General features: G+C 41.2%; 1 protein-coding gene across 1 annotated transcript in view; it reads right to left on the minus strand.

Annotated features, from left to right (window-relative positions):
• asic4a (acid sensing ion channel subunit family member 4a) overlaps positions 1-12,503 on the minus strand; it is a 157,711-nt gene that overhangs the window by 90,117 nt on the left and 55,091 nt on the right. Inside the window, exon 3 of the mRNA XM_088415941.1 lies at positions 8,457-9,338. Within this exon, the coding sequence (XP_088272067.1) occupies positions 8,457-9,029 (573 nt within the window). The 5' untranslated portion in view covers positions 9,030-9,338. The remainder of the gene's footprint in view (positions 1-8,456; positions 9,339-12,503) is intronic.

Genomic DNA, 12,503 nt, shown 5'->3' on the forward strand with positions numbered 1-12,503 from the left:
GCATCAAAGTGCCAATGAAACAAGCCTCTCCAAACATGAAGCGTTTTTGCAGAACGGTACCATCCTATCACAGGTGGTCTTCATCTGATAGCACAGGGGAGATGCATATCGGCGGGAGCGCTAATTCATCTTTGGGTGATAACAGCATGGGGAAGTGCGGAGGCTTTGGTGGAACTTGCAGAGGCAGCGGCAGCAGTCCGCCCTTGGAGTTTGTGCAGTTCACTTAGTACCCAAAAGAAGCAGATTATGGCCTGGGTAATGTTTGTCTGTCTGCAGATTTCACATGAGACTTGGACTGGAGGGTTCATCATGTGGGCGAAAGATGAACCGATTCCATTTTAGAGCAAAGCGACAAAGATGTGATGTGTCTGTTAGAATAAATGCATGCCATATTTACTCTTATTGTATTGCAAAGGATTTATTCAGCAGTGTAACGGTGTTTGAATCATTAAAGAGAAAGATGTCTGTGAAATGAACGATCACGAGAAGGCACTTGCTTCACGCAACTTCAAGAAGAAGGGAGGAACCGTGATCTTGCTGCGGGACGGAACGGTCTATCGGTAGCTCGGTATGTTCTTGGAGAAGAAGATAGTAGCCAAAGATGTCTGATTGTCCATTGTAGACTTTATCTTTTGTGTTATGCATGCAAGTTTAGATTGCAGACCCATGGGCAAAGGAGGTGAAAACCATAGCCATATATTTGGGATTATAAAGTACCTCTGGGTTTAAAAGGCATATAATTTGCCCATCAAGGCATAAACCTAGCAAAGCAATACAATAATTAAGTCAAACTTTATTCTTCAATTCTAGAATTGGCCCTATTGAAATTGTATGTAGGAATGTTGAATATTAGTCGTCACCAATACCGATACAATGCACCGATACCATTGGTATATTATATATTGTATACATTGTATATAAAAAAAAAGTATATTCACCTTTCCATTATTACAGCATTTTGATAGAAGTCAAAGTCAGATCCGGTAGATGGGAACGATGCACTACACGTTGAGAAAACTGTTCTAATCCATAGCAATCATATTTATATTTGGAACCAGTTTCCAAGCGACCAGACAGGTAAGTAGCCTGCTGTCCTTTTTTGCCAGTTTGAACATAAAGTAGTTGAAACATTAGGACCTGGCTTTAATTAGGTTTAGAAGGTATACGAAATGCTATGTTTTTCATATTTTTTAACATTAGAAACGTTTCATGATACACATAAAAAAAACTTATGTTTTGATCACTTCCAACTAACATTGTGTATGCAATTTGTTCGAGATTATTTATTTTTGTGCATGTATGTGCATTTATCATTTCCTTCATTATCGCCATCCTTACAATATCCCTCTGGCCATATCGCAGCATCGAGCATTTTTCAATTCAGTCATGCCAGAAGCAAATGCACACCTTGCGTGCCAACACATGACACAGCATGGCCTTTTGGTCGTCACGTCGCGGCGGCATCAAGCCATCCAGTGATTTGTTCGACGGTGCACTCGAGTGGTGAAAAGCTCTATTTTCAGTGTTGTTTTCATCCATGACTTTGTCATTCCAGTAAGACGCTTTATTAGAAACTGTTGGCACATTTTCATTAATTTCTATGATAACATTGTTTGGGTCTTTATGAAAACACTGAAGCGCGCTAACGTGCTTGGACTTTCACTGCACAAATGAAGACAATTTGCAAAAAGCTGACAACAGACGAGGGGAGTGGGGGAAGAAACCTGAAATCACAGTGTGTGTGTGTTCTTATACAGCTATATTTGAACCGTTCTGAGTTTTCTACAGGTTATAGTGAGAACATTTTGGAGAAGTGAGAACATTTCGGCCGGTCCGCACTCACACCTCTTTTAGAGGGTCACGACTTGCTTTTAGAGTATAGCTTTGAATTGGGTGAGGCTTGAGGTTTAGTTAAGAGTTAGGCCAGGGGAGTCCAATATCGGTCCTCAAGGGACGCTATCCTGCGTGTTTTCCCAGTTTCTTTTCCAGACCCACCTGATTCAAATGATCCGGAACATTATGAGGCTTCGGCTGAGCCTGCTGATGAGCTGATCATTTGAATTAGGTGTGTTGGGAAAGAAATCTGTAAAACATGCAGGTAAGCAGTTCACGAGGACCGGATTTGAACATTCCTGGCCTAACCCTAATCCTTACCCTAACCTCAAACCTCACCCAATTCAAATCACTGCAGGTTATTGTGGACTGGGTTTGGCAACAATTTCTGGTGGTTAAGTTTAGGGTTAGGAACAAGGAAATGCATTACTTCAATGAATGTCCTTAAAGCATCGGTGTCAAACTCCAGTTCTCGAGGGCCGGTATCCTGCATCTTTTCCGATTTTCACTCCTCAACACACCTGATTCAAATGATTACCTCATTGTTAAGCTCTGCGGATTTTGAAAATGATCCTAACCATTTGAATCAGGTGTGTTTGAGAGAGACTGTTTGAAAACATGCATGATACCGGCACTCGAGGACGGGAGTACCACACCTGTGCCTTACACGTATAGCCGTACAAACGTGTGTGTGTGTTCCTGTACGGCTATACTTGTGAGAACTGTTTTGAGTTTCCCAAAAATGTAGTGAGGACATTGTGCAGACGTGAGGACATTCAGACCTGTTTTTGAGGGTCAAGGCTTGATTTTAGAGTACAGGTTTGAAGTGGTTGAGGTAAGGGCAGTGCTTCTCAAATAGTGGGGCGGGCCCCCCTGGGGGGCGAGGTGATGCCAGGGGGGGGCATGGATGATCCCAGGAAAAAGACTTTGTTTTTGTCATGTGGAATGTAATTGCAATAAAGGAATAATTTTCATCATTTTCTTTTAGTTTCAGGCACTTTGGTGCACTTGCTTCTTTTTTTTCCGTTTTAGACTAAGATATAACCCGTATAAACGCGATAAAAATAATTAACAGTTGTTGAAAGTTGATTTATATTGCGTTTCTCTGTTGTTAATGTTAAAAGGGATACATGTGTAGGTATACTTAAACAATTTTCATCAATAATAATCTTATTTATATTCAGTGCAGCGACTGGGGCCCGAAAAGTTTTCTCTTTTCTGGGGGGGGGGGGGGGGGGGGGGGGGGGGGCTGGCAAAATCTAGTTGAGAAACACTGGGTTAGGGTAAGGTTCAGGCAATCATTTCTGATGGTTATGGTTAGGGTGAGGAACTGCATTACGTCGACGAACGTCCTCACAAGTATATCCGTACAAACGCGCGTGTGTATGTCATGCTTGTTTATGTCTCGGATGCCATATCATTGTTGCCTCCGGGCAACTCACATGACGTTACATATTAAGCCGCAGGGAAACGCACGCACGGCAGTGCAACTGTCGACGCCTAATTGACAGGCTGTTGGGGACTGAGCCAGTCCGGATAGCCAGTCACTTTCACGCTGCCACCCTCATCGTTACTCACCGAGATGCGTGTTTTTGTGTGTGGATGCGGCGTGGGGGTGGATGCATTGAACCCACTGGGAAGTGGTGTCACTCTTACACTTTTCTGCACATGTACACGGCTCATTTCTTTAGACACACACACATACATGAACAAACACACAAGGGTTGAACTCACACATGTACAGGATGTCTTTCTGGCGGTGCCGCAACTCAATAACAAGAGTAACTTTCCACACTCGACAGAATACGTTGGCTGTGAGTGAGGAGCTGACAATTTGAATACTTTCTGGTTAGCAGGTACATTTTTATAAGAAAAACAGAAATAATTAAGAATTCAGCAAGGATGAGTAAGCATGTTTGCATCTCTGAGCGATCGCCCATCTTTTGATTTTTTTTATTCCCCATAATCAATACACCTTGGTTGTGTGAATAATTAGTTCAACAGTCTGTGCAAATAAAAATTCAAAGTGTGAAGGGAGTTGCGAACATGATTACCTTGAGGAAACTGTACGCATCGACAATAATTTGTTAGTTGGTGAAGAATGGTTAACTGAGATTAACCAATAGTCAGCATCTCAGTTTGGTAGTAGAATATTCTCAGTTTAGATCGATACCAGGTAAACACTAGTCACAGTATCGCTGATACCGTCACCAAGTATTTTTAGGTTCATGTAATATATGATGGTATTTTAAATGAATTGTCCTGTAACCAGGAAGTGAAACGCTTTGTTGACTGAAACTGTGCCGGGAATGTGTAAAACTATTTAGCAAATGGTCAAGAAAGTAAAATGAAGTTTTGCAGGTCAGAGAAATCAATAAGGAAGACAAAGACAAGCCCAGACTAGACTCTAAAATAGTAACTCAGACTAGCCAAGATTGACTTTTCTTGATAGCAAGGGACAACTAAGCTCCCACTCTCATATACGCTTCAGTCGCCAGAGCTCAATTGCCCCGCTTGCTTTTTTATTTAGCAACGCATTGCACAATACAAAACATAACAAAAGCCCAACTGCAGATAGTCCGACACAGAAAAAACAATACACAATGGTAACCATTTCATGTATGATTTCTTTTAGTTGGTCAAACGCTCCAAGAAGTTGAATTTTCATGATATTGAGCTTTTTAAAAGGTGCTTGTAATATTACACCATTCATTGTCCGAATTTTAAATACACTGCTATATTATGGGAGGATTTCATCCTTTTAAAGGGCAAGCGAGCCTTTGCTATGAAAGACTTGCAGCTACTGTATGCGTGCTTTTGTGCTTTTTGCCGGATGCCAATTTATTTGCGAACATTATTATTATATAAAAAACAGTGCATTTATTCTGATTCAATTAAAATTCTATTAGTATAATTAGTGTGTTTGAAAACCCTCAAGAGTTCCACTCGAGGGTTCGACTTCCTCCACTGGTATAATTGTCTGCAATTAAAAAAAAACAAAAAAAAAACGTGTGCAATTATATGCTTGAGGGGCTCTTTCATCATGTTATAGATCATAGGTGTCAAACTCAAGGCCTGGGTGCCAGACCCGGCCCGCCACATCATTTTACGTGGCCCGCAAAGTGCAACTTGTGACTTCAAGTTTCTGGCTACAATGCAAAATTTTCAAGTTGTTCAAGCTGCAACTATTACATTTTTTTTTTTTTTTTGTGGACTATGCCGCTATGTTCTTAGCAGTCTTGTATTTTAAAACGTCTAATCGTGTGATGATCATACTTCAAATTTATTTGACTTCACCGTCATAACAACCCTCTGATAAAAACTATGACTAAAATGTAGCCCATGGTAAAAATGAGTTTGACATCCCTGTTATAGATGTATTTGCGAGAGTGGTTCTCACCCTCACCACGACGAAAACGATGGAACACATATACTACTAATACAAACAATAACAACATCACGCTATGGCATCAAAGTGAACAAACTGTTCCTCCAGTTCATTTCGCAGGCAAATAGCAGCATAAATGTGAACTCATATTTTAATAGATTACTTTGCAAACTACCTCTTAGCTGTTTAGTTAGCTCCATGAATATATGCAGAAAGGATCTGTCCTTGCTGAGAGCAAAATCTAATAATGCATCAGCAAACACAACTAGGAGTCAGAGCAAACCAATCAAGAGCGCTGTCCAGGAAAAAAAAAAAAAATAGAAAAAGCCAAAGGGCTTGCAGCTCATCTTTCTGACAGCCTCACACAATAGATTTACAATTAAGCTGTGTTCGACTGGAAGAAAACTATTCTATTTATTCAGGGCTCGTTGAATCAGCTTTATCTTGTGTGATTAAACCAAAGTCAACAATGTAATCTGTAATTAAAAAGAAGAAGTTATTACCTGTATTAAATAACCACAATTAAGAGAAAGGGTAAAATACACCCATTTTGTCTGCTAACCTATTCCTTTCGATATATTAGAGCAGCCAGACAAATGTTTGCAGACTGTCGGCTGTTTATCATCACACACCTTTTGAATTGATGCGTACTAATGGCTTTCTGACATGTATAATTAACTCAAAAATGAAATGTAAACGTTCTGACATCATTCGAAAAAACAAAAAAAAATCCTGACTATGTGAACGCGCACAACGGAAGCGGTGACTTTTTGTACAAATGATGAATGCTAATGTTGATTGCAGAATAAACCAGATGCCCTAAAATGTGGAAATACCGGAAAATGTTACGATTACAGTATTTTCCAGACTATAAACAGCACTGGTATATAAGCCGCAGCAGCAAAAAAAGAAAAAAAAGAGTCACGGATAAACTGTACCCGACTAGAAGACACATGCACATTGGATATTTACATAGAAAGTGTAGCGATTTTTTTATTTTATTTCAAACTTATTTTAATAACATCCTATAGTCGACAGACTGAACACGCCTGCATGTTTAGCACCAACACCTTTAAAGAAAATGGATGGTTGGAAGGATATTTTCAACATAACATCAGCAGAATACCGAAGCGTCAAATAGCAGTTCAAACTCAAAATCAATCATTTATTAGCATCTTCTGTCTCCCTTTGTTTAATTGATTGATTTTTTTGTGAAACTGTGAACAAATTGCACATTCACTTATACAATCATACATATATACATACAATCATTTATAAATATCAAATTTACATGTCATTTTTATTTAATTTTTTACAAGGGTTGAGTCAATTTGTATCTATATTTTATATTTTTAATATTATATTTTTGAAACTTTTGATTCACATCTTTCTCGTAGCTGTTTCATAAATTGACACCTTGAACAGATACATACATTTGCTTTACTAGTGAATTGACTCCTGGTGGCTCGGGCGAAAAAAAATAAAGAAACCTGCAGATAAGCCGCAAGGGCTCAAATCATGAGAAAAAAAACGTTCCATCTTATAGTCAAAACAATACGGTACTTTTCACCATCACGTTCCCAGAAAGCTCCATATCCATGCGGCTATTGACAAAACGAAACATCTGGCACACCCGTAATGATCAACAAGGAAAAAGCACATTACAGCAAGGCAATCCATGAAGCGGTTCCCCACGAGGGCAGAAGTAATGGCTGAGGTGCACTGGCTTTGTACATGTTTGGATGTGATTAATCGACCATCGCCACTAATAATGACTTCCTTCTACTTCCTGGCTCACAACAAACGGCATGCAAGCCGTGTTTTTGGTCCTAAGCTTTCCGTTCACACAATTCCCCGACCACGCCGCCATAAGACTCCGGCCATGCTCCCGAGTCCGATCTCGGGACAAATAATTTGTCAGGGGTGGAGGTTGCAAGCAACCTGTAACAAATCTAAGCCAAAGCCTCCGAAAAACGCAGATCCACGTGATCACAAGGCGTAAGCTTAGGGGTCCCATGAAGTCCCTCCGAGTCCAAGAAGCGCTAACTGACGCTTCACTGAGTCATGTGACGGACATTCAGGGACACGACACACGTGTCACTGAAATTCAAGTGGGAACGATACCGCTTATGGCGCGATATCAAATTTTAAAGCAATTTTGTCACTACAAAGTGCTTTTCCTCCCTGGCGAGGGATCAGACGTACTTTTGCCTGTTGGTACATCGAAAACACTCACAGGCACGATTACCTGTGATGTTAGGTAATCCCCATTCGGAAACGTAAGCAATTAATTATTTGTGTGTAATTTGAAAAATGAATTAAAGGAAGTGCGCTGCCTTTGCCGTATCAATATTGAACACATGCCATAAACAGTTGACACACGCGCTTAATCAACACTAAAGAAATTGCGTATTCCGCAACGGCGGGGGAAATCCATCTCCTGTGAGCATAGTGCCTTTAATAAGTAGTCGAAAACAACAAGAAACTCTTTCTCTCTCCCTCGCTCGCTCCATCCCCGAGACTCACACAAACAGTCTCTCACGCCCATTCGCACAGAGATTGTTTCATCCCTTTTAGTCAATCTGGCTAATGCAAAAATCATGTCTATCCACCTTTAAATATTTAAAGTCAACAGCAGCGCGATTGAAATAAAACGCTGAAGACGCATTACTCTTCCCTCAGACGGGAGGGAAAGAAAGAGAGAGCGACAGAGAGGAAAACACGAGACGTGGCTATTTTTGACGACGGTATTTGGCCAGGAGAGTTTGAGGCAGCATCAGAGAAGGTTTTGGCGGGGAAAAGTACGTGCATCCCGCATACGGGAGTGTTTTGTTTTGCTCTTTTGATATTTGTCATAGTTGCATAGAGTGAAAACGCTCAATTGAGTCGCTAAACTTTGCGAGATGACTCCTTTGTGTTGTAGGAAGAAAAGGATATTAGGGACCACTTGCGCCCTGAGGATACCACACACAGATGCGCACACAGGTGATGTTTCCCCTTCCTTAAACGTGAGATGGAATTGCGTGGAACAGGATCGGACTGAAAAGGTTGGCAATTGACTCGTTCACTGCCGCTGACGGCTATATACGTCAAAGATCCATTTTCCCATTTGGCAGCAGCGCAGATGAAAAAAAAGAGCATTTTAAGTGGGGCTGTTGCGTTAAAGATAAGAAACATTTCCTCGGCTTCAACCCGCAGCAACGCTTGAAAAAGTTGGAGAAACTTTGCCACTCACCACAGAGAAATCCTCCGCCGAGCAGTTCTGCCCGCTGAAGTTGCAGCTCATGAGCATCTCGTCCAGCTGATGTCCCGTCCTGTTGAATATGTCCTGCATGTCAGGGGCAGGGTACATGAGATCGGTGGGTTTGTGCCCATCCCTGTTTTTGGGAGGCAGTCCCGTCAGGTTGGCCAGGTGGTAAATGTCGGCGTCGGTCAGCGCGGAGAAGCGAAAGCGGTTGATGTTGCAGATGGTGACGGCGGGGAAAACCATCTCCGGGGTGGCTTCTTCGTTCAGGGCTGTGACGTGAGGGTGCTCCAGGTAGGAGATGGCACATTTTGCCGCCTGGTAAACAAAGAGCGCCAGCGAGGTGAGGAAAGCGAGAGCCCACAGCGTCTGGCGGATCCCGAGTCGTCCGGAGACAAAGATGTGATTAATCCCGTGCAGGGTGCAGGAGTTCGCAAACCCGGCCAAGTCCTTGGCCGGAGGTGCGCAGCTCTCCTCGATCAGACTCTCCTTGTCCCCATCCTGCTTGTTTTTCTTCTCATCCTCCTCTGCAAACTTGATTTTGCACACAAATTCGATAGGCATGGGGGCAGCCAGGTCTGCGACTGTTTGTATTATTATTATTTTTTTCCTGAGAGCAGCTTTCAAGCCCCGGACCACCTCCTCCGTTTGACTTCTGTGTGCCCCGAGTGAGAAAAAACACTCCGGAAAGAAGAGCGGAACGGAGAAGAGTTTGCTGCTTGTGCTGCCGTCGCTGGCTGCGCTCTGACTGATAGTGCTGCCTGTGCTGCCGGCTCCTTGTGACCAGAGCGCTGTTGCCGCGCTGCTCTGCTCTCAACGCTTGTCTCGCTACTTGATCAGCTCACACGCTCTCGCTTATCAGCCGCGATACAGCTGTCAACAAAAAAGAAAAAAAGAAAGAGATGAATAAATAAACACCTTGAACCCACGCGGAACACAGGGTCGGGCTAAAATAAGAACGGGGTGATTAATAATTCATAAAAGGTAGCGTGGTGATTATTTCCCCCTCAGTGGCGCAAGTTGCAACTTGCTGTGGTCATCCACGTGATTCTGACAGACAGCCCCCTACCTCATACACGCGCGAAGCCTAATCACCTGGCTCAGGTGGCTTGTGCACTATACAACCGGGAAAAAAGGTACACGCTGCCCTAATCGTTCAATGTCTGATTAGAATTTTAAATGCCCTAATATTCATATATACTTCATTTTCGCCGCACCGGAACATAAGGCGCAGCCACAAAAATTGGGCAAAAAACAAAAACAAACAAAAAAAACGTTTTTGCACTGACTATAAGCCGCAGGTGGTAACGTCAGACACTTATGCAGAAAGATGATACATGGAAGTTTTTTTTTAACTTTTTAAAAAAAAAAAAAGTTATGGATGTAAAGCTTTTTTTAAACTGGCTGCTTACAGCAACATCCTATCTTTAACAGTTTAAACATATGTGTATGTCTAGCACCAATATATTTATAGAAAATGGATGGATTGATCTTTTCAACATAACACTGAGAGAATACTGCTGAGTAATAACTGAGTAATAAAGCAGTTCAAACTTAAAATCAATACTTCCATTACTTTATTACAAGATATAATTAAATTTATATGTAATTTTATTTTTAATGCTACATATTCAAAACTCTTTTGGGGCACAGCTATTGATTCACATTTTACCACATCTTCTTCATCATTGTTCCATAAATTCACACCTTGAATAAATACACATCTTTACCGGTGGATTTTCTCCTAGTGGCTAGCGAAAAAATAAAAATTAATACAAACTTGCAGTTAAGCCACACTGAACTACAAGCCACAGGGCTCAAATCATGAGAAAAAAGTTGCGCCTCTCATAACCTCGTAACCCCTTCATGGTGTCATTCTAAAGCCGACCGCTACGACAAGACAAGAAAAAATCTTAATGTTGTAATGGGCGTCAGAGGCGGCGTGAATGAAGAAGCCAAAAACAGAACTGGAGTTGCCAATAAAGCCAAAGACGTGTCAAGGGAGCATAAGGAGGAACACCCTCGGGAACCCGCTACTCATAACAAAAGTTCCCTTGATTATACGGCCCTGTGCTCACAAACACAATTTTTTGCCACCAGACATTTTCTACAGAAAAATGTTGTCATTGATGAATAAAATGTTGCTTTTTACTTGGCCAATTTGCTTTTAAAAAAAACAAGACTAAAGAACGTACGAGGTGATGTGGAGGCACAATAAGGGCATCCCCCTACCTATGACGTACTCAGTAGGCGCAAGAACGGACGCCTTGCGTTATCTGCTCTGGTTTAAGGAAGGAAGCTCAATGGATTTTGCGCATCATGATAAAATGATCAAACCACTCCTTATGCGGTCCACTGATACGGCCCAAGATTTGAAATAAAGGGTCGGTTCGGAAATTCAATCCGACGCCCTAACAATACTCCAGAGTGCGAGTGTTCCTCCCTATACAATGCAACAGTTATTTCCAGATTCAAGAGATTTATTGTGATATGTATAGTTGTACCACACAATGAAATTTACATTCTTTTCACTTCCCGAGCAGCAGACTACATTCCATAATCGAGCAATAAATAATAGCAATATACAACAACAAACAGAGACAATGGTGCTAATAATGTGGTGGAGAATATCATGTAGTGCAAAATTTTAGTGCAAGATATTGTTTATGCGTGCTGTAGGAGGCAGATTAGTTTGTGAGGGACTTGTTGAGAATCTGGACGGCTTGTGGGTAGAAGCTGTTTGCCAGTCTGGCAGTCCTGGCCCTCAGGGTCCTGATGGCAGCATTTCAAACAGATTGTTTTGTGGGTGTGTCTTGTCTTTAATGATCTTGCGTGTTGTGAGTGCTATAAGTTTGCAAAGAATCCCGAGTATAGCAGAACACATTCCCAAAAATTTAAAAAAAGACCTAAAGTATCAATCTGCCACTACCTAGCTATTTTTTTTAAACTCTGTCCAAGCATTTCAGTGCTTATAATGGCTTTTTTTCCAAGACGGAAAACCAAATTATGCAAATACCAGGCACAGAAGCAAGAGCCCTAATGCACACTACTTCCTATGACATGCTATTAGTCATGCACGTCACATCACAAGGGGCTGTGACCGCAAGAGAGAAGTCCCATTTAAATGTGGATTTAACCACTTTAACCACTGCTGCTGATTCCGGATCAGAATTTGAAAGGCATATGGGACCGCAAATCTATAAAGGTCGCAAAAGAAACATGTGCCAAGTGCCTTTAAATGCTTTGGCCAAGACTTGGTTGTGACCCTTCTTCTGACAGCAGGGTTTAGGCAGCTTAGTTTGCAAATCCAATTCGCCAAACTTGCTTGGGGTGGGGTAATAATACAGTAGATTCTTAGAAACCAAATGCCCAATAAACGTCTTTTGAGAAAATATGAGCACTAAGAAAAAAGTATTTGAAAAAAAACTAAAGCCAGCTGTGATGGTAAATCTATAACAACTGAAAAGATTCACTGTGTTTTATGGCAGGAGTTTTATGTCTTTAAAAGGGATACATTATGGAATATTGACTTTTTTAATGGCGTCTAATGTGTACAAATAGTTGAGTCTCTGGAGTGCTCGTATATTCATAATGTGATATTAACCAACCAAGAAAATATTTGGAAGTGTTCTGGTCCATGTGCCACATACACACGTATATTGTCTTCAAGTGGAAAGAGTAGCTGACAGTCTCCTTGAGCATTCATTATTTCTCATAATTACTTGACACAAAATTGCTAATGAGGAAAATGGAAACATCATAACCACAAATATGAAATGGGTTTGCTTTAAAACAATTAAGTATGCCTAAAATAAGAATCCGAGTTCCATGTCCGCACTCGGCCTACGCAGTTTATGAATTGGGATTGAGCAATTACATTTGGTGCCAACCAACCAGCAATAAAACAAATTATATAAATGTAATTATTATTATATTGTCTAGGAATGTAACTAAAACAACTACAAAAATACATTGAGATTCACATTTACAGTGCACCCATGAAAAAAAAAAAAATATATATATTTTTTTCCCCCCCCA

This window comes from Hippichthys cyanospilos, chromosome 5 (assembly GCF_059441005.1).
Source record: "Hippichthys cyanospilos isolate Australia breed blue-spotted pipefish chromosome 5, RoL_Hcya_1.0, whole genome shotgun sequence".
Taxonomy (NCBI): domain Eukaryota; kingdom Metazoa; phylum Chordata; class Actinopteri; order Syngnathiformes; family Syngnathidae; genus Hippichthys; species Hippichthys cyanospilos.